The 21,758-nt window shown below is 40.2% G+C and overlaps 1 protein-coding gene across 1 annotated transcript in view; it reads left to right on the plus strand.

Annotated features, from left to right (window-relative positions):
- Positions 1-20,878, plus strand: part of DYNC1I2 (dynein cytoplasmic 1 intermediate chain 2) — a gene marked incomplete in the record, with an annotated part of 278,955 nt that extends 258,077 nt beyond the window's left edge. Inside the window, 1 exon segment of the mRNA XM_053698430.1 lies at positions 20,613-20,878. Within this exon segment, the coding sequence (XP_053554405.1) occupies positions 20,613-20,726 (114 nt within the window).
- Between the last annotated feature and the right edge of the window lie 880 nt (positions 20,879-21,758).

Consider the following 21,758-nt stretch of genomic DNA (forward strand, 5'->3'; position numbering starts at 1 on the left):
TATCATAAATAGTATTAACCCCTAATCTGCCCTCCCTAACATCGCCGACACCTAACTTCAATTATTAACCCCTAATCTGACGACCGGAGCTCATCGCTACTATAATAAATGGATTAACCCCTAAAGCTAAGTCTAACCCTAACACTAACACCCCCCTAACTTAAATATAATTTTAATCTAACGAAATTAATTAACTCTTATTAAATAAATTATTCCTATTTAAAGCTAAATACTTACCTGTAAAATACATCCTAATATAGCTACAATATAAATTATAATTATATTGTAGCTATTTTAGGATTAATATTTATTTTACAGGCAACTTGGTAATTATTTTAACCAGGTACAATAGCTATTAAATAGTTAAGAACTATTTAATAGTTACCTAGTTAAAATAATAACAAAATTACCTGTAAAATAAATCCTAACCTAAGTTATAATTAAACCTAACACTACCCTATCAATAAATTAATTAAATAAAATACCTACAATTACCTACAATTAACCTAACACTACACTATCAATAAATAAATTAAATACAATTGCTACAAATAACTACAATTACATAAACTAACTAAAGTACCAAAAATAAAAAAGAACTAAGTTACAAAAAATAAAAAAATATTTACAAACATAATAAAAATATTACAACAATTTTAAACTAATTACACCTACTCTAAGCCCCCTAATAAAATAACAAAGACCCCCAAAATAAAAAAATGCCCTACCCTATTCTAAATTAATAGAGTTAAAAGCTCTTTTACCTTACCAGCCCTGAACAGGGCCCTTTGCGGGGCATGCCCCAAGAAAATCAGCTCTTTTGCCTGTAAAAAAAAAACATACAATACCCCCCCCCCAACATTACAACCCACCACCCACATACCCCTAATCTAACCCAAACCCCCCTTAAATAAACCTAATACTAAGCCCCTGAAGATCTTCCTACCTTGTCTTCACCATCCAGGTATCACCGATCCGTCCTGGCATCCGGTGCTGAAGAGGTCCAGAAGAGGCTCCAAAGTCTTCCTCCTATCCGGCAAGAAGAGGACATCCGGACCGGCAAACATCTTCTCCAAGCGGCATCTTCGATCTTCTTCCATCCGGTGCGGAGCGGGTCCATCTTGAAGCAGCCGACGCGGATCCATCCTCTTCTTCCGGCGTCTCCCGACGAATGACGGTTCCTTTAAGGGACGTCATCCAAGATGGCGTCCCTCGAATTCCGATTGGCTGATAGTATTCTATCAGCCAATCGGAATTAAGGTAGGAATATTCTGATTGGCTGATGGAATCAGCCAATCAGAATCAAGTTCAATCCGATTGGCTGATCCAATCAGCCAATCAGATTGAGCTTGCATTCTATTGGCTGTTCCGATCAGCCAATAGAATGCGAGCTCAATCTGATTGGCTGATTGGATCAGCCAATCGGATTGAACTTGATTCTGATTGGCTGATTCCATCAGCCAATCAGAATATTCCTACCTTAATTCCGATTGGCTGATAGAATACTATCAGCCAATCGGAATTTGAGGGACGCCATCTTGGATGACGTCCCTTAAAGGAACCGTCATTCGTCGGGAGACGCCGGAAGAAGAGGATGGATCCGCGTCGGCTGCTTCAAGATGGACCCGCTCCGCACCGGATGGAAGAAGATCGAAGATGCCACTTGGAGAAGATGTTTGCCGGTCCGGATGTCCTCTTCTTGCCGGATAGGAGGAAGACTTTGGAGCCTCTTCTGGACCTCTTCAGCACCGGATGCCAGGACGGATCGGTGATACCTGGATGGTGAAGACAAGGTAGGAAGATCTTCAGGGGCTTAGTGTTAGGTTTATTTAAGGGGGGTTTGGGTTAGATTAGGGGTATGTGGGTGGTGGGTTGTAATGTTGGGGGGGTATTGTATGTTTTTTTTTACAGGCAAAAGAGCTGATTTTCTTGGGGCATGCCCCGCAAAGGGCCCTGTTCAGGGCTGGTAAGGTAAAAGAGCTTTTAACTCTATTAATTTAGAATAGGGTAGGGCATTTTTTTATTTTGGGGGTCTTTATTTTATTAGGGGGCTTAGAGTAGGTGTAATTAGTTTAAAATTGTTGTAATTATGTTTGTAAATATTTTTTTATTTTTTGTAACTTAGTTCTTTTTTATTTTTGGTACTTTAGTTAGTTTATGTAATTGTAGTTATTTGTAGCAATTGTATTTAATTTATTTATTGATAGTGTAGTGTTAGGTTAATTGTAGGTATTTTATTTAATTAATTTATTGATAGGGTAGTGTTAGGTTTAATTATAACTTAGGTTAGGACTTATTTTACAGGTAATTTTGTTATTATTTTAACTAGGTAACTATTAAATAGTTCTTAACTATTTAATAGCTATTGTACCTGGTTAAAATAATTACAAAGTTACCTGTAAAATAAATATTAATCCTAAAATAGCTACAATGTAATTATAATTTATATTGTAGCTATATTAGGATTTTTTTTACAGGTAAGTATTTAGCTTTAAATAGGAATAATTTATTTAATAAGAGTTAATTAATTTCGTTAGATTAAAATTATTTTTAAGTTAGGGGGGTGTTAGTGTTAGGGTTAGACTTAGCTTTAGGGGTTAATCCATTTATTATAGTAGCGGTGAGCTCCGGTCGTCAGATTAGGGGTTAATAATTGAAGTTAGGTGTCGGCGATGTTAGGGAGGGCAGATTAGGGGTTAATACTATTTATGATAGGGTTAGTGAGGCGGATTAGGGGTTAATAACTTTATTATAGTAGCGCTCAGGTCCGCTCGGCAGATTAGGGGTTAATTATTGTAAGTAGCTGGCGGCGAAGTTGTGGGGGGCAGGTTAGGGGTTAATAAATATAATATAGGGGTCGGCTGTGTTAGGGGCAGCAGATTAGGGGTACATAGGGATAACGTAGGTTGCGGCGGTGTACGGAGCGGAAGATTAGGGGTTAAAAATAATATGCAGGGGTCAGCGATAGCGGGGGCGGCAGATTAGGGGTTAATAAGTGTAAGGGTAGGGGTGTTTAGACTCGGGGTACATGTTAGAGTGTTAGGTGCAGACGTAGGAAGTGTTTCCCCATAGGAAACAATGGGGCTGCGTTAGGAGCTGAACGCTGCTTTTTTGCAGGTGTTAGGTTTTTTTTCAGCTCAAACAGCCCCATTGTTTCCTATGGGAGAATCGTGCACGAGCACGTTTTTGAGGCTGGCCGCGTCCGTAAGCAACTCTGGTATCGAGAGTTGCATTTGCGGTAAAAATGCTCTACGCTCCTTTTTTGGAGCCTAACGCAGCATTTTTTTGAACTCTCGATACCAGAGTTAATTTTATGCTGCGGCCAGAAAAACGCCCGCGGAGCGTTAACAGCCCATCTACCGCCAAACTCCAAATCTAGCCGTATGTTTGTAAGAAGTAGGTAAGGGGAGTTTGCCTACGGTTGCCATGTTCTTACCTCTGTTAAAACCTTCTAATAGGCTACCTGTAAACCGGTCGCAGAGATTCATCTCCTGTCTCCCTTTGCAGTTTAACATACTCCCATATTTGTACCTCTGCTAATATGTTTCAGCACTGGTTTGACAAGTCTATCTATGTTCAGTGGACGAGTTTCTGCCATAATTACGATAAGTATATTTTCTTTTTAGACTCTCCTAGCTATTTTGGGCTCTTTTTATAAGAAGTTTTTTTGCTTTATATTTTTATATTTTGCAGCCCAGGGACAGTATTTATTCTCTGCTTAAAATACTTATTTGCGCTTTAGAGTATTTGTTTTTTTTAAGATTTATACAGTTTCCTATGCAATGTTACTTACGGTCCGTTATAGATTCTTACCTTTAGCCGGCTTGTTAAAAATTGCGCAAACGCGCCGCCGTCTAGCGTCTTTTTTTCTAACCTGCCCCCTGTGACATCATTGTTGTGCCGTTTTTTGGCGCATATTTTTTTAAGCTGAATTTGGCGCCCTTTTCTGTTTGAATTGTCGCTCTGTGCATAGCTTAGACTCCTCAATAATATATAGGGTCTTTATGTTGCTACACTTCATATAAACTTAAAGCTCTATAAATAATTTTTTCCTTCCTAAGATAGGGAGAGTCCACGGCTTCATTCCTTACTGTTTGGAAATACAACACCTGGCCACCAGGAGGAGGCAAAGACACCCCCCAGCCAAAGGTTTAAATATCCCTCTCACTTCCTCATTACCCCAGTCATTCTTTGCATTTCGTTACGTTAGGAGGTGGCAGAGAAATATCAGAAGATTCGGAGAGTCCTGATAAAGGGTTTATGCCCTTCGAGATAGGACTGGAGTTTTAAGTAGTCATGAAAGTTAGAGAGTCTGGAGATGCAGGGAAAGTTTTTTGCTAAACCATCCAGACTACTGCTAACAGCTCCTAAGCAATCAGTGTTGACGAGTTTCACTGCCTGCTTTCTGTCTTACACTCCATGTGGGTCCTTGTTCATTTACTCCATTCCGGCTGAGACTTGAACCTGAGGAGTGCATTTCCTCTGTTAAAGTGAATGTAAATTTTGATGCTAAAGTGCCCGTTTTTTAAAAATTCGATTAAAAACAGGGGCACTTTAATTCATCAAAATTTACATTTCACTCCTGTTGAGAATAAAACTTACCTTTTAACCTTCACAGCAACTCCAGCTTCCTCCGGTCGTTGCAAGCCATTTCTGACGTCAGAAATGATGGATAGGTCATCCTCCAATCACGGCTTCCCCCCGGGGGAATCAGTGTCTGATTTAACGCCGTGATTGGAGGAAGCCGGATTCCTCATTTTAGACCCAGGAAGAAGCTTTGCGACGGGGCGGAGGAAGCTGGAGCTGCTGTGAAGATTAAAAGGTAAGTTTTTGGGGGGTTTTTCTCAACAGGAATGAAATGTAAATTTTGCATCAAAATTGACATTCACTTTAACTGTCTGGGTCTAGTAGGTGGTGAGTGCTACAGCCATTGGGAGTATAGAGGTGCAGTTTTTTATATATTTTTTATTATTATTTGTGTCCTTCTGTGGGTATAACCAGAGCTATGGAGGACTCTGACATGTTAGAAGGTACACTTTTCTCTTGTTAAGTGTATCCAGTCCACGGATCATCCATTACTTGTGGGATATTCTCCTTCCCAACAGGAAGTTGCAAGAGGATCACCCACAGCAGAGCTGCTATATAGCTCCTCCCCTCACTGCCATACCCAGTCATTCTCTTGCAACTCTCAACAAAGATGGAGGTAGTAAGAGGAGAGTGGTGTATTATAGTTAGTTTTTAACTTCAATCAAAAGTTTATTTTTAAATGGTACCGGAGTGTACTGTTTTATCTCAGGCAGCATTAGAAGAAGAATCTGCCTGCGGTTTCTATGATCTTAGCAGAAGTAACTAAGATCCACTGCCGTTCTCACATATTCTGAGGAGTGAGGTAACTTCAGAGGGGGAATGGCGTGCAGGTTATCCTGCAATAAGGTATGTGCAGTTAACATATTTCTAGGGATGGAATTTGCTAGAAAAATGCTGCTGATACCGGATTAATGTAAGTTAAGCCTAAATACAGTGATTTAATAGCGACTGGTATCAGGCTTATTACCAGAGATGCATACTCTTATAAAAGTGCAATATAAAACGTTTGCTGGCATGTTTAATCGTTTTTATATATGCTAGGTGATAAAACTTATTGGGGCCTAGTTTTTTTCCACATGGCTGGCTTGATTTTTGCCTAGAAACAGTTTCCTGAGGCTTTCCACTGTTGTAATATGAGTGGGAGGGGCCTATTTTAGCGCTTTTCTGCGCAGCTAAAATTACTGACAGAGACATCCAGCTTCCCTCTGCATGACACAGGACATCTCTGAAGGGCTCAAAAGGCTTCAAAAGTCGTGTTTGAGGAGGGTAACAACCACAGTAGATGTGTGGCAGTTGTTGTGACTAGTTTTAAAAACGTTTTTTTCATTTATTATTCCGTTTTTGGTATTAAGGGGTTAATCATCCATTTGCAAGTGGGTGCAATGCTCTGCTAACTTGTTACATACATTGTAAAAATTTCGTTAGTATAACTGCCTTTTTTCACTGTTTTTTCAAATTTTGACAATTTGTTTTTCTTAAAGGCACAGTAAAGTTTTTTATATTGCTTGTTAACTTGTTTTAAAGTGTTTTCCAAGCTTGCTAGTCTCATTGCTAGTCTGTACAAACATGTCTGACACAGAGGAAACTACTTGTTCTTTATGTTTAAAAGCCATGGTGGAGCCCCATATGAGAATGTGTACTAAATGTATTGATTTCACCTTAAACAGTAAAGATCAATCTTTATCTTTAAAAGAATTGTCACCAGAGGGTTCTGTCGAGGGGGAAGTTATGCCGACTAACTCTCCCCACGTGTCGGACCCTTTGCCTCCCGCTCAAGGGACGCACGCTAATATGGCGCCAAGTACATCAGGGACGCCCATAGCGATTACTTTGCAGGACATGGCTGCGATCATGGATAATACCCTGTCAGCGGTATTAGCCAGATTGCCTGAATTAAGAGGCAAGCGCGATAGCTCTGGGGTTAGACGAGATACAAAGCGCGTAGATGCTGTAAGGGCCATGTCTGATACTGCGTCACAATATGCAGAATTTGAGGACGGAGAGCTTCAGTCTGTGGGTGACATCTCTGATTCGGGGAAACCTGATTCAGAGATTTCTCATTTTAAATTTAAGCTTGAGAACCTCCGTGTATTGCTTGGGGAGGTGTTAGCTGCTCTGAATGACTGTGACACAATTGCAGTGCCAGAGAAATTGTGTAGACTAGATAAATACTATGCAGTGCCGGTGTGTACTGATGTTTTTCCAATACCTAAAAGGTTTACAGAAATTATTAGTAAGGAGTGGGATAGACCCGGTGTGCCGTTTTCCCCCCCTCCTATATTTAGAAAAATGTTTCCCATAGACGCCACTACACGGGACTTATGGCAGACGGTCCCTAAGGTGGAGGGAGCAGTTTCTATTTTAGCAAAGCGTACCACTATCCCGGTTGAGGACAGTTGTGCTTTTTCAGATCCAATGGATAAAAAATTGGAGGGTTACCTTAAGAAAATGTTTATTCAACAAGATTTTATTTTACAGCCCCTTGCATGCATTGCGCCTGTCACTGCTGCGGCGGCATTCTGGTTTGAGGCCCTGGAAGAGGCCATCCATACAGCTCCATTGACTGAAATCATTGACAAGCTTAGAACACTTAAGCTAGCTAACTCATTTGTTTCTGATGCCATTGTTCATTTGACTAAACTAACGGCTAAGAATTCCGGATTCGCCATCCAGGCGCGTAGGGCGCTATGGCTTAAATCCTGCTCAGCTGACGTGACTTCAAAGTCTAAATTACTCAACATTCCTTTCAAGGGGCAGACCTTATTCGGGCCTGGTTTGAAAGAGATTATTGCTGACATTACTGGAGGTAAGGGTCATACCCTTCCTCAGGACAGGGCCAAATCATGGGCCAAACAGTCTAATTTTCATGCCTTTCGAAATTTCAAGGCAGGTGCAGCATCAACTTCCTCTGCTTCAAAACAAGATGGAACTTTTGCTCAATCCAAGCAGGCCTGGAAATCTAACCAGTCCTGGAACAAGGGCAAGCAGGCTAGAAAGCCTGCTGCTGCCTCCAAGACAGCATGAAGGAACGGCCCCCTATCCGGCAACGGATCTAGTGGGGGGCAGACTTTCTCTCTTCGCCCAGGCGTGGGCAAGAGATGTTCAGGATCCCTGGGCGTTGGAGATCATATCTCAGGGATATCTTCTGGACTTCAAAGCTTCTCCTCCACAACGGAGATTTCACCTTTCAAGAATATCTGCAAACCAGATAAAGAAAGAGGCATTCCTACGCTGCGTGCAAGACCTCCTAGTAATGGGAGTGATCCATCCAGTTCCGCGGACGGAACAAGGACAGGGTTTTTATTCAAATCTGTGGTTCCCAAAAAAGAGTGAACCTTCAGACCAATTTTGGATCTAAAGATCTTAAACAAATTCCTCAGAGTTCCATCATTCAAGATGGAAACTATTCGAACAATCTTACCCATGATCCAAGAGGGTTCAGTACATGACCACAGTGGACTTAAAGGATGTCTACCTTCACATTCGATTCACAAGAATCATCATCGGTTCCTGAGATTTGCCTTTCTAGACGGGCATTACCAATTTGTAGCTCTTCCCTTCGGGTTGGCTACAGCCCCAATAATTTTCACAAAGGTTCTGGGCTCTCTTCTGGCAGTTCTAAGACCGCGAGGCATAGCGGTGGCTCCTTATCTAGACAACATCCTGATACAGGTGTCAAGCTTTCAAATTGCCAAGTCTCATACAGAGATAGTTCTGGCATTTCTGAGGTCGCATGGGTGGAAAGTGAACGAAGGAAAGAGTTCTCTATCTCCTCTCACAAGGGTTTCCTTCCTAGGGACTCTTATAGATTCTGTAGAAATGAAAATTTACCTGACGGAGTCCAGGTTATCAAAACTTCTAAACGCTTGGCGTGTTCTTCATTCCACTCCGCGCCCTACGGTGGCTCAGTGCATGGAGGTAATCGGCTTAATGGTTGCGGCAATGGACATAGTGCCATTTGCGCGCCTGCATCTCAGACCGCTGCAATTATGCATGCTCAGTCAGTGGAATGGGGATTACACAGATTTGTCCCCTCTACTAAATCTGGATCAGGAAACCAGAGATTCTCTTCTCTGGTGGTTATCTCGGGTCCACCTGTCCAAGGGTATGACCTTTCGCAGACCAGATTGGACGATTGTAACAACAGACGCCAGCCTTCTAGGTTGGGGTGCAGTCTGGAACTCCCTGAAGGCTCAGGGATCGTGGACTCAGGAGGAGAAACTCCTCTCAATAAATATTCTGGAGTTAAGAGCAATATTCAATGCTCTTCTAGCTTGGCCTCAGTTAGCAACCCTGAGGTTCATCAGATTTCAGTCGGACAACATCACGACTGTGGCTTACATCAACCATCAAGGGGGAACCAGGAGTTCCCTAGCGATGTTAGAAGTCTCCAAGATAATTCGCTGGGCAGAGTCTCACTCTTGCCACCTATCAGCAATCCATATCCCAGGTGTAGACAACTGGGAGGCGGATTTTCTAAGTCATCAGACTTTTCATCCGGGGGAGTGGGAACTCCATCCGGAGGTGTTTGCTCAATTGGTTCATCGTTGGGGCAAACCAGAACTGGATCTCATGGCGTCTCGCCAGAACGCCAAGCTTCCTTGTTACGGATCCAGGTCCAGGGACCCAGAAGCGACGCTGATAGATGCTCTAGCAGCTCCTTGGTTCTTCAACCTGGCTTATGTGTTTCCACCGTTTCCTCTGCTCCCTCGTCTGATTGCCAAAATCAGACAGGAGAGGGCATCTGTGATTCTGATAGCGCCTGCGTGGCCACGCAGGACCTGGTATGCAGACTTGGTGGACATGTCATCCTTTCCACCATGGACTCTGCCTCTGAGACAAGACCTTCTCATACCAAGGTCCTTTCAATAATCCGAATCTAATTTCTCTGAGACTGACTGCATGGAGATTGAACGCTTGATCCTATCAAAGCGTGGCTTCTCCGAGTCAGTCATTAATACCTTAATACAGGCACGAAAGCCTGTCACCAGGAAAATTTACCACAAGATATGGCGTAAATATCTTCATTGGTGTGAATCCAAGAATTACTCATGGAGTAGGGTTAGGATTCCTAGGATATTGTCCTTCCTCCAAGAGGGTTTGGACAAAGGATTATCAGCTAGTTCTTTGAAGGGACAGATTTCTGCTCTGTCTATTCTTTTACACAAGCGTCTGGCAGAAGTTCCAGACGTTCAGGCATTTTGTCAGGCTTTAGTTAGAATTAAGCCTGTGTTTAAACCTGTTGCTCCTCCATGGAGCTTAAACTTGGTTCTTAAAGTTCTCCAGGGAGTTCCGTTTGAACCCCTTCATTCTATTGATATCAAACTTCTATCATGGAAAGTTCTTTTTCTGATGACTATTTGCTCGGCTCGAAGAGTCTCTGAGTTATCTGCCTTACATTGTGATTCTCCTTATCTGATCTTTCATTCAGATAAAGTAGTTCTACGTACAAAACCTGGGTTTTTACCCAAGGTGGTTTCTAACAAGAATATCAATCAAGAGATTGTTGTTCCATTATTATGTCCTAATCCTTCTTCAAAGAAGGAACGTCTTTTGCATAATCTAGACGTAGTCCGTGCCTTGAAGTTTTACTTACAAGCGACTAAAGATTTTCGTCAAACATCTAACCTGTTTGTTGTTTACTCTGGACAGAGGAGAGGTCAAAAGGCCTCGACAACCTCTGTTTCTTTTTGGCTTCGGAGTATAATCCGTTTAGCCTATGAGACTGCTGGACAGCAGCCCCCTGAAAGGATTACAGCTCATTCCACTAGAGCTGTGGCTTCCACCTGGGCCTTTAAAAATGAGGCTTCTGTTGAACAGATTTGCAAGGCTGCGACTTGGTCTTCGCTTCATACTTTTTCCAAATTTTACAAACTTGATACTTTTGCTTCTTCGGAGGCTGTTTTTGGGAGAAAGGTTCTACAGGCAGTGGTTCCTTCCGTTTAAGTTCCTGCCTTGTCCCTCCCATCATCCGTGTACTTTAGCTTTGGTATTGGTATCCCACAAGTAATGGATGATCCGTGGACTGGATACACTTAACAAGAGAAAACATAATTTATGCTTACCTGATAAATTTATTTCTCTTGTAGTGTATCCAGTCCACGGCCCGCCCTGTCCTTTTAAGGCAGGTCTAAATTTTAATTAAACTACAGTCACCACTGCACCCTATGGTTTCTCCTTTCTCGGCTTGTTTCGGTCGATTGACTGGATATGGCAGTGAGGGGAGGAGCTATATAGCAGCTCTGCTGTGGGTGATCATCTTGCAACTTCCTGTTGGGAAGGAGAATATCCCACAAGTAATGGATGATCCGTGGACTGGATACACTACAAGAGAAATAAATTTATCAGGTAAGCATAAATTATGTTTTTCTGTACTAAATTATACCTGTTTATATTGTGAGGAGGCCGTGGTTTTTCCTCCCACTCAATTATGTTCCACATGCCTTCACACCGTTATAAAGTCTAAGAAGGGAGACAAGCCTGGTAAGGCTCTTAGTCCCTCTGAGCCCTCTACCTCTCAGGACTCGGCGTCCCGTGAGATTACTACCCTTGCTACATTATCCACTCCACATGCAGTTCCCTGTAGCACTTCTAATCCTCCATCCGGAGGGGGCCTTCTTCCTACGGACTTTGCTGTGCAGTTACAAACGGCGGTGTCTGCGGCCCTCCATGCATTACCTCGCTCTAACAAACGCAAGAGAAAGGTTAAACATAGCTCTCCTGACCCGGAGTCATCTAAATATTTATCAGATTTTGCTATTATGTCCCAGTTATTCGATGATGAGTTAACCTCTGCAGCTTCAGAGGGTGAACTTTCTGGGTCAGAGTCCTTAGCGTCTAAGCCTCCTGCTGCGGAGTAACTGTCCTTTAGATTTAAAATTGAGCACTTGTGTTTTTTTATTAAAGAAGGTTCTGTCTATGTTAGAGGTTCCAGAGGCCGCACTGCCTGAAGAACCTATGATACCTAAATTTAGACAGAGTTTACGAATGAGAAAGAATTGGTTCTTCCTTTTCCCCCTCGTCTACTTTTAAACTGGATTTGTGGGGCTTCATCCCTAAGGTGGATGGTGCTATCTCTACACTTGCTAAATGTACTACTATAACGCTTGAGGATAGTTCTTCATTCAGAGAGCCGATGGATAAGAATGGATTTGTTTCAACAAGCAGCTGCGGTTGCCGGAGCGGGTACCTACTGGTGTGACTTTGTCGGAATTCATTGAGGTGGAGTCTCCCCTCGAGAAAATTCAAGACAGAATTAAAGCTCTGAGAATTGCTAATTCTCTTATCTGTGATGCGAAAATGCAAATTATTCGCCTAAATGCAAAGGCCTCTGGTTGAAGTTTTGGTCTGCAGATATGACTTCTAAGTCCAGACTCCTTTCTCTTCGCTTCAAGAGAGATTTTATTTGGTCCAGGCCTGGACTCCATTACTTCTATGGTTACCGGAGGCAAGGGTGCCTTTCTACGTCAAGATAAGAACAAGTCTAATGGATGACAATCTTCAAATTTTTTGTTCCTTTCGTTCTGACAAATCCCAATGACAACAATCCTCCTCCAAGCCCGAGCAACCCAAGAGTGCTTGGAAGCTGGCTCAGTCCTGTAATAAATCCAAGCAGAATAAGAAGCCCGCTGAAAACATGAAGGGGCGGCCCCAGATCCAGGATCGGATCGTGTAGGGGCAGACTATCTTTTTTTTTTTCAGACGCTTGGTTCAAGGATGTACAGGATCTGTGGGTCCTGGAGGTGGTATCTCAGGGATACAATTTTACGCTTTAAATCTCATCCGCCAAGGGGCCGATTCCTTCTCTCAAATCTGTCTACCAGACCAGAAAAGATGGATGCCTTTCTAGGGTGCATTTGGGATCTATCCTGCTTAGGAGTTGTTGTCCCGGTGCCTATCGAAGAAAGATTCGAACCTTTTTCGTGGTCCCAAAGGAGGAGGGAACTTTCCGCACAATTCTTGACCTAAAGTGCTTAACAAATTTCTCTGTGTCCCTTCCTTCAAGATGGAGACGATAAGGTCCATCCTTCCTTTTATTCAGCAAGGCCAGTTTATTACCACTATAGATCTGAAGGCCACTTACCTTCATGTTCCAATCCACAGGGAACATTTTCAGTTCCTGAGGTTTGCATTCCTGGACCAGCACTTCCAGTTCATTGCCCTTCCGTTTGGTCTAGCTACTGCTCCAAGAATCTTTATGAAGGTTCTGGGGGATTTTCTAGCTGTTGCCAAAACTCAGGGTATTGCAGTAGCCCCATACTTGGACGATATTCTGGTGCAAGCACCATCCTTTCATCTTGCGGAAGAATTCTCGGAGTCCCTTCTCAGTCTTCTTCGATCACATGAATGGAAGATAAACTTGGAAAATAGTTCTCTTATCTTCAAGTACCAGAGTGGAATTACTGGGTACTATAATAGACTCCATATCCATGAGGATATTCCTAACAGACCAGAGATGTTGCAAGCTAACTTCGGCAAGTCTTTCCCTCCGGACCTCCTTGAGTCCCTCTGTGGCTCAGTGTATGGAGGTGGTTTGTCTCATGGTGTCCTCCATGGACATCATTCCTTTTGCCAGGTTTTGTCTCAGACCTTTACAACTGTGCATGCTGAGGCAGTGGAATGGTGATCATTCCGATCTGTCTCAACAGATTGTATTTGACAGCCGGTCGAACGAATTGCTCTCTTGGTGGCTCTGTCCAGATCATCTGTCCCGAGGGACATGCCTCTTAAAACCATCCTGGGAGATTGTGACTACGGACGCAAGTCTATACGGATGGGGATCTGTTCGGGGTGCCAGGAAGGCAGAGGGGTTGTGGACTCAGGAGGAGTCCTCACTCCCGATCAATATTTTGGAACTATGGGCAATCTTAAAGGCCTTGAAGGCTTGGCCACTTCTGGGATTGTCCCTGTGTTTAGATCTGGGGCTCCTCCTTGGAGCCTAAATCTTGTTCTTTGGGTTTTGCAACAAGTTCCGTTTGAGCCTCTGCATTCCGTTGACATTAAATTGTTATCTTGGAAGGTTCTCCTTTTTTATTGGCTATTGCCTCTGCGCGCAGAGTTTCTGAGATCTCTGCATTGCAATGTGAGTCCCCAGATAAGGCAGTTTTACGTACTAAATTAGGTTTTCTTCCTAAGGTTGTGTGAGATCGCAACATCAATTGTGTCCTAATCCTTCATCGAAGGAACGCTTACTTCACAATTAGGATGTGGTTCGCGTTTTGAAGTTCTATCTTCAGGCTACTAAGGAGTTTAGACAATCTTCCTATTTGTTTGTTGTCTATTCGGGGAAGCGAACGGGGCAGAAGGCTACTTCAACTTCCCTATCTTTTTTTTGTTAAGGAGTGTCATCCACTTAGCTTATGAGACAGCGGGACATCGTCGTCCTGAGAGGATAACAGCTCATTCCAATAGACTAGTTGCTTCTGGACTCTCCCTTTCCGGAAGGAAAGGAATTTATCTGGTAAGCATAAATTATGTTTTCCTTCCTAATATAGGGAGAGTCCACGGGCCCCGCCTTGTCTATGGGTGGTCCGCTATTTATTTTATTCTTCTGGCACCATTTATACCTGAATGTTTCTCCTACTTTTCCTAGTTTCCTCAGCAGAATGACTGGGATAATGAGGAAGTGGAGTGATATTTAAGCCTTTGGCTGGGGTGTCTTTGCCTCCTCCTGGTGGCCAGGTGTTGTATTTCCCAATATTAAGGAATGAAGCTGTGGACTCTCCCTATCTGGAATGAAAGGAATTTATCTGGTAAGCATAAATTATGTTTTTTATTAACTGTTATTTATTTTTGCAAAGACTTTCTTTCAATCCTCAAAGCTCTTTTAAGCAAAGGATTTTTTTTCTAAAAAAATGTAATTATTTTTTTAAAAAAATTCTTTTTTTGTTTCTGTGCCATAATTGAACTTTCTGCTTCTGTCCCTGAAATTACCATAGGACCAGAGTCTGTTGAACACATTTCTACCAAAGCTGTTTGTTTTTGTAAAACTTCTGAAGTGCTATCTTCAACAAATTTGTGTGACTCATGTATAGTGTTTTTATCACGTCCTAATGATGTATCTATGGTTTCAAATGCTCCTTCTGTTTCACATTCACAGATGGATGCTGATGGTTGTACCCCTGGTAGGGGGCAGATTAAATCTTTTTTCAGAAAATTGAACTCATGTTCCGAAACATCCTTTAAAAGCTCAGGCTTTTCTAACATGTGTCTCAAATCTAGATTGATGGGAATGAATATATTCATTGTACCAAAGAAAGAGAATTCATTCAGACCAATTTTGGATCTGAAAACACTAAGCAAAATTGTAAGAATTCCAGCTTTCAAAATGTTAACTATGTAAAGACTATTCTACCTTTTGTTCAGCTAGGTCATTATATGTCCACAATAGACTTACAGGATGCTTATCTTCACATCCCTATTTATTCAGACCATTTTCAATTTCTTAGACTTTCTAGAAAAGCATTATCATTTCTTTGCTCTTCCATTTGGCCTAGCAACAGCACCAAGAATATTTTCAAAGGTTATCTGTGCCCTTCTATCTGTAATCAGAGTATTGCGGTGTATCCTTATTTGGAAGATATTTTGGTTCTAGCTCAATTTTTTTAATTTAGCAGAATCTCACACAACTCAGTTATTGTTGTTAATTCAAAATCATGGTTGGATAATCAATTTTCGAAAGAGTTTCTTGATTCCTCAGACAAAGGTCACTTATTTGGGATTCCAAACAGACTCTGTGTCCATGATTTTTTTCTCTGACAGAAAAGAGACAGTTAGTTTCAGCTTGTCTGAACCTTCAATCTCTATCATACCCTTCAGTGGCTATGTGCATGGAGGTGTTTGGCCTAATGATTGCAGCATTGCATGTGATCCCCTTTGCTCCTTTTCATATGAGGCCTCTTCAACTTTGCATGCTGCACCAATGGTGCAAGGATTATACTCGAATATCATAACTAATATTCTTTGATCCCAACATTCATTTTTCTTTGACATGGTGGCTAGACCACCAATTTCTTCAGGGGTCCTCCTTTGTTTGCCCTACCTGGTCTGTGACTACAACAGATACAAGTTTTACAGGTTGGGGAACAGTATAACAGTATGGGGGTCCTGGACTGCACAGGGAGTTTGGAATATTCAAGCAACAAAGGTTCCAATCAATTATCTTAGAACTCCGTGCTATTTTTAAACTCTTCAAGCTTGGCCTCTTTTGAAGAACGAACCTTACCTTGGTTTTCAAACAGACAATATCACAACAGTGGCATATGTCAATCATCAAGGGGGAACTCAAAGTTACCTAGCCATGAAATAAGTATCCAGGATACTTTCTTGGGCAGAAACCAATTCCTGTCTCATCACTGCGATTCACATCCCAGGTGTGGACAACTGGGAGGCAGATTATCTCAGCCGCCAGTCACTTCACCCGGGAGAAAGGTCTCTACATCAGGATGTATTCTTGCAAATTGTTCAGATCTGGGGTCCTCCACAAATAGATCTCATGGCCTCTCATCTGAATAAGAAATTTCCCAGATATCTTGCAAGGTCAAGGGATCCTCAGGCAGTAATGACGGATGCTCTAGAATTCCCTTGGTCGTTCCAATATGCTTATATATGTCCTACAATAGTTCTACTACCCAGAGTGCTTTCAAAACTAAAGATGGAACAATCATCAGTACTTCTGATTGCTCCTGCGTGGCCTCTCAGAATCTGGTATGCAGATCTAGTTTGGATGTCCATCTACCCGCCATGGCATCTTCCTCTAAGACCAGACCTTCTGTCTCAAGGTCCCTTCTTTCATCCAGACATAATTTCTCTGAACTTAATGGCGTGGAGTTTGAACGCTTAGTTCTCAGTCACAGAGGTCTTTCAGACTCTGTAATACTATGATTCAAGCAAGAAAACCTGTTTCCAGGAAAAATGTATTATAAGGTTTGGAAAACTTATTTCCTGGTTTTCCACTCATAATTTTTCTTGGCATACATTTAGAATTCCTAGACTTATCTGCCAGTACTTTGAAAGGACACATTTCTGCCCTTTCTGTTATGTTTCACCCAAAGATTGCCCATCTTCCGGACAGTCATTGTTTTGTTCAGGCTTTGTCTAGAATAAAACCGGTTATTAAATCTATTTCTCCTCCATGGTGTCTCAATCTAGTGTTAGTCTTTACAGGCTCCCTCGTTTGAGCCTATGCATTCTTTAGACATTAAACTACTTTCTTGTGAAGTTCTGTTTCTTTTAGCTATCTCTTCTGCTAAAAGAGTTGCAGAATTATCCACCCTTTCTTGTGAAACACCTTACTTGATTTTTCATCAAGACAAAGCAGTTTTACAGACTACTTTAACATTTTTGCCAAAGGTTGTTAATTATAACAACATTAACAGGGAAATTGTTGTTCCCTCTCTGTGTCCTAATCTTAAAAGTGATGCAGAAAGATCTTTACATTCTTTGGATGTTGTCAGAGCTTTGAAATATGTTGCTGCCATTAAAGATTTCAGAAAGACTTCTAGTTTGTCATTTTTACTGGTTCACAGAAGGGTCAGAAAGCTTCTGCTATTTCTTTAGCCTCTTAGTTAAAACTTCTGATTCACAAAGCTTATTTGGAAGCGGGTCAGTCTCCTCCTCAGAGAATTACTGCTCATTGTACAAGATCAGTTGCCACATCTTGGGCTTTCAAGAATGAGGTAGTCACTTGGTAGTCTTTGCATACTTTTACCAAATTTTACCATTTTCATTTTTTTTTCCTCTTCAGAAGCAGCTTTTGGTAAAAAGGTTCTTCAGGCAGTGGTCACTCGTGGTCTTACACATCTTGGGTATTATATCCCATATGTAACAAATCATGGACTCTCGCCATCTATATGAAAGAAAACATAATTTATGTAAGAATTTACCTGATAAATTAATTTATTTCATGGTGGCGAGAGTCCACGCGGTCCTCTCCCTATTTATGGGTTGTTTTTAACAGAGCACATCCTTTTTCCTGTTCCTTTTTTATGGCTTTTTCTTACTCCATTTTTCCGCCTCTCTTCTTGGCTATAAGTTAAACTGAGATATGAGTGAGGTGGGTGGGTGGGGTATTTATAGGCTTTGAGGTTTGGGAAACTTTGCCTCCTCCTGGTAGGAATGTATATCCCATATGTAACAAATCATGGACTCTCGCCACCATGAAAGAAATTAATTTATCAGGTAAGTTCTTACATAAATTATGATTTATTTATGTATCCACAGAAGCATTTAATACCCCCATATTATGACAGGAAATTAGCTTTAAAAAGACTCACCTTTTCCCCCTTAAAAACTGGCATTGTGCTGCAAAACAAAATATCTCAATAGAGAATTACTATATTGTGTGGTCGTGCATAACCAATGTATGAGAATTCAGGCTATACTATTTTCTTCTACTGATATTACACTAGATGAGATAGAACAAGACTAAATAGAACAGGAAAGTAATACTATCACACACAGAACTTTCCTGCCCTCTTAGGTGGAGAATTTCAATCTGCCCGGGCTTGTGTGAAATCCCACCCCCTTGCCACGTACAGCCAATCACGCAAGGGCAGGAGCTGTCAATCTCCCTGGTCGGACGAGACCAGTGAGATTGAAATTCTCCACCTAAGAGGTGGAGTAAAGGGTAGGGAAGCGGTGATCTGATGATCGCTGCTTGATAAATTATGACTGCACGTTCTCTTGTGAGAACCTGCAGTCATAGGGAGGAGAAGGGCTTTATAGTCGAGCAATTTTAAGGTTTATGTGTGTGTGAAGCGCTAAGGCTTTAACCCACTTGGCCACTCTACGTTTAACTGTCTCCTTCCCTGACAGTGAAAATATGCAAATAGTTAAAAAAAAAAATATGTAGATGGCGCTAAAAGCTATGGGAAAGATAAGGTAAATCGATAATTTTATTTAATCTTAAAATTAATTGCAGACAGTCACTAAAAATAGGAATTCATAACAATTTATTCAGATATCTAAAAATTACAGACACAAATAGATAGAATTCTAAAAAATCCAATACAATTAAATCACACCTCATTCAAAACTCACATTCATTCAAATACTAAAAAACAATTCATAGATTTCTATAAAGACCCTTTAAAGTAGATATTAATAAATTCGGTTAAAAATATACAAGGAATTAATATATGATAAAATGTCTTTTGAGGCAAGTCCGTCTCCAAATGGAGTTAAAGGTTAAAAAGTAATAATGGGGACGTCTCTTTACATAGATCTCCTTTTATAAAAATAACTTTTTAACTTGCTTTACACCCGGGTGGTGTCCTTTACATTGATACTCAGTTTACCAGAAAAACTTTTCTTAGAGGAGGTTTTCCACAGTCAATTATTTGTGGAAAACCTCCTCTAAGAAAAGTTTTTCTGGTAAACTGAGTATCAATGTAAAGGACACCACCCGGGTGTAAAGCAAGTTAAAAAGTTATTTTTATAAAAGGAGATCTATGTAAAGAGACGTCCCCATTATTACTTTTTAACCTTTAACTCCATTTGGAGACGGACTTGCCTCAAAAGACATTTTATCATATATTAATTCCTTGTATATTTTTAACCGAATTTATTAATATCTACTTTAAAGGGTCTTTATAGAAATCTATTAATTGTTTTTTAGTATTTGAATGAATGTGAGTTTTGAATGAGGTGTGATTTAATTGTATTGGATTTTTTAGAATTCTATCTATTTGTGTCTGTAATTTTTAGATATCTGAATAAATTGTTATGAATTCCTATTTTTAGTGACTGTCTGCAATTAATTTTAAGATTAAATAAAATTATCGATTTACCTTATCTTTCCCATAGCTTTTAGCGCCATCTACAAATTTTATTTTAAACTTTATAGTCGAGCCCAAAGCATTTATAATCTGTGTACCTAGGAAGAATGTAATTCTTGCCATATGGTGGTACACTACATAAGGTATCTCCTCCCTATTGAATATTAGATTGAAATGGGCTTCAGAAGTTGACCCACCCATCTTATCAGATAATGTTTCTTGTCCCACTTCGTATAGAAAAAGGTTTCTAGATGAAGTTTTGCTACTGATAGGTGAAGTCAGTGGTTTTCTTGAAATACATTAATGCCTGTTATTTTTCGTTGTCTTGAGGACAAATCCTATTTTTTTTATTTTTTTGTGAGAATGTCTCATTGAGAACATGCCTAGCTACAGTCCATGCTTGCTGCATAATTAAGGAGGTTGTTTTCTTAGAGCTAGTTTGTTGGGCATGAACCTAGGGGGTTTAAAGCCAATTTTGTTGAGATATAGTATAAAGGCAGTTTCCAGAGTCCTTAGCTAAAATAGTTTGAAACAAAAATTATGTTCATAGGGACCAGGCTAATCAAGTAGCACAATATCTAATGCAAGAAGAGAGTATGCAGGATAGCACTAATCACTGAAGCAATTAAACAAGTGCATTGATTGCCTTTCATTTTCTATACGTTGTCATCATATATGTAGATCCATTCAACCAGGGCAGTATTGGCAATGGTGCAAGCATCTTAAGGGTCATTGTATTTTGTAAGCATTATGGTTGTTACTATTTAATCATCAAACTAAGTATTCTTCAAGAGGAAAGTTCTGTGTGTAATGGTATTACTTTCCTTTCTGTTATATTTAGCAAGTTCTATCTCATCTAGTGTAATATCAGTAAGATAACAAGAAATGAGTATAGCCTGAATTCTCGTACATTGGTTATGCACGACAACACAATATAGTAATTCTCTGTTATTTTGGTTTGCAGCACAATGCCAGTCTTTAGGGGGAAAAAGGGATAGTCTTTTTGAAGCTAATGTCTTGTCATAATATGGGATATAAAATGCTACTGTGGATACCCAAGTAAACAGATTTTTCTTTTATTGAACTATTTTGGGAATCGTCGTAAGTGATGATGTTTTCATGACCATAATATATAAGTAAAACTTATATTTTTCGAAAGATTCATTTTTGGTAAAGCGTAACATATGTTATGAGTGTGAAATATATATATTATATATTTTATTTTTTATTAACTTCTCTTTATGACAGCAAATTGCCGTACCGCGCAGTGATGAATGGACTCGTTTTGCTAGAACTCTTGCAGATATCAATGCCAACAGAGCTGATGCAGAGGAAGAAGCCGCAAATCGTATACCTGGTTAAAAGCGTTTCATGTGTGCAGAACCAAAGAACTTTGTATTAACATAACGTACCCTCCAGAATGCTAGCATGTTTCTGTTCAAAAGCTCATTGCAGAACAAATATGTGGATAGGATCTGTGGACTCTTGTGATCTATAAACCTCATTGCAAACCATGCAGTGTCCCTTTTTTATTTATATATGTAAGTAAATACTTATGTGGTCTATTAGTTGTGTGTAACTAGTACAGCTTGGCATCTTGCTAAGACTCAAACTGTGGTCTATATCTACTGTTAAAGTAGCAGTTTAATGAATTACCACTTTTTAAAAACTGGTTTACTAATTCCATCTATTTTTAAATAAAGCTCCTACTTCTCAGGATAGCGCTATTACAGTCTAGCACTCAGTAATTTATATCACATTATCGCATGCAACAGAGCTGACTTATGTAGTCACCTTGACACCATTGTGCTTTTTATGTTTAAACATAATTATTCTACCAATTTTTTTAAAACTAAGTTTTTATCTTGATACATCTGACTAGTGCAGTACACCTAGTCTTGTATAGTGTCTAGTGTGTTAATATATATATATATATATATATATATATATATATATATATATATATATTAAAAAGTGATAAAAAAAAAACTCTTTTTTTAAAACACTATTGTAGGTTGTTTCAGTAATCAACTAGCATGGACTAAAACAATAGCTTTCTAACAGGAATATTACATGTTGGTTCAGCGAGGGCACTGTTAGAAAGTATTTTTCTTCAGCAAATGTATATAAAGTATTTCTTCAATAATCATGTTCTTTGATGAATTATACTTTGTTCAGTGATCCCATCTTAAATGAATGTTTTCCTAACAAACTGCGTTGAGTAGAACTATGCACTTAATTCTAACTAATAAAATACTTTTTTTTTTCCCCATACAAAATGTCTTGTTCCAGTAATTTGCTATAGCAGTTTTAAAGAAACCAGAAATCTAGTGATGGTTTTTGTTCAACTGTTGATTTGTCTACTTTTCATATCTACTACTGTTTTTTTCTATT

This window comes from Bombina bombina, chromosome 1 (assembly GCF_027579735.1).
Source record: "Bombina bombina isolate aBomBom1 chromosome 1, aBomBom1.pri, whole genome shotgun sequence".
In the NCBI taxonomy this organism is placed as follows: Eukaryota; Metazoa; Chordata; class Amphibia; order Anura; family Bombinatoridae; genus Bombina; species Bombina bombina.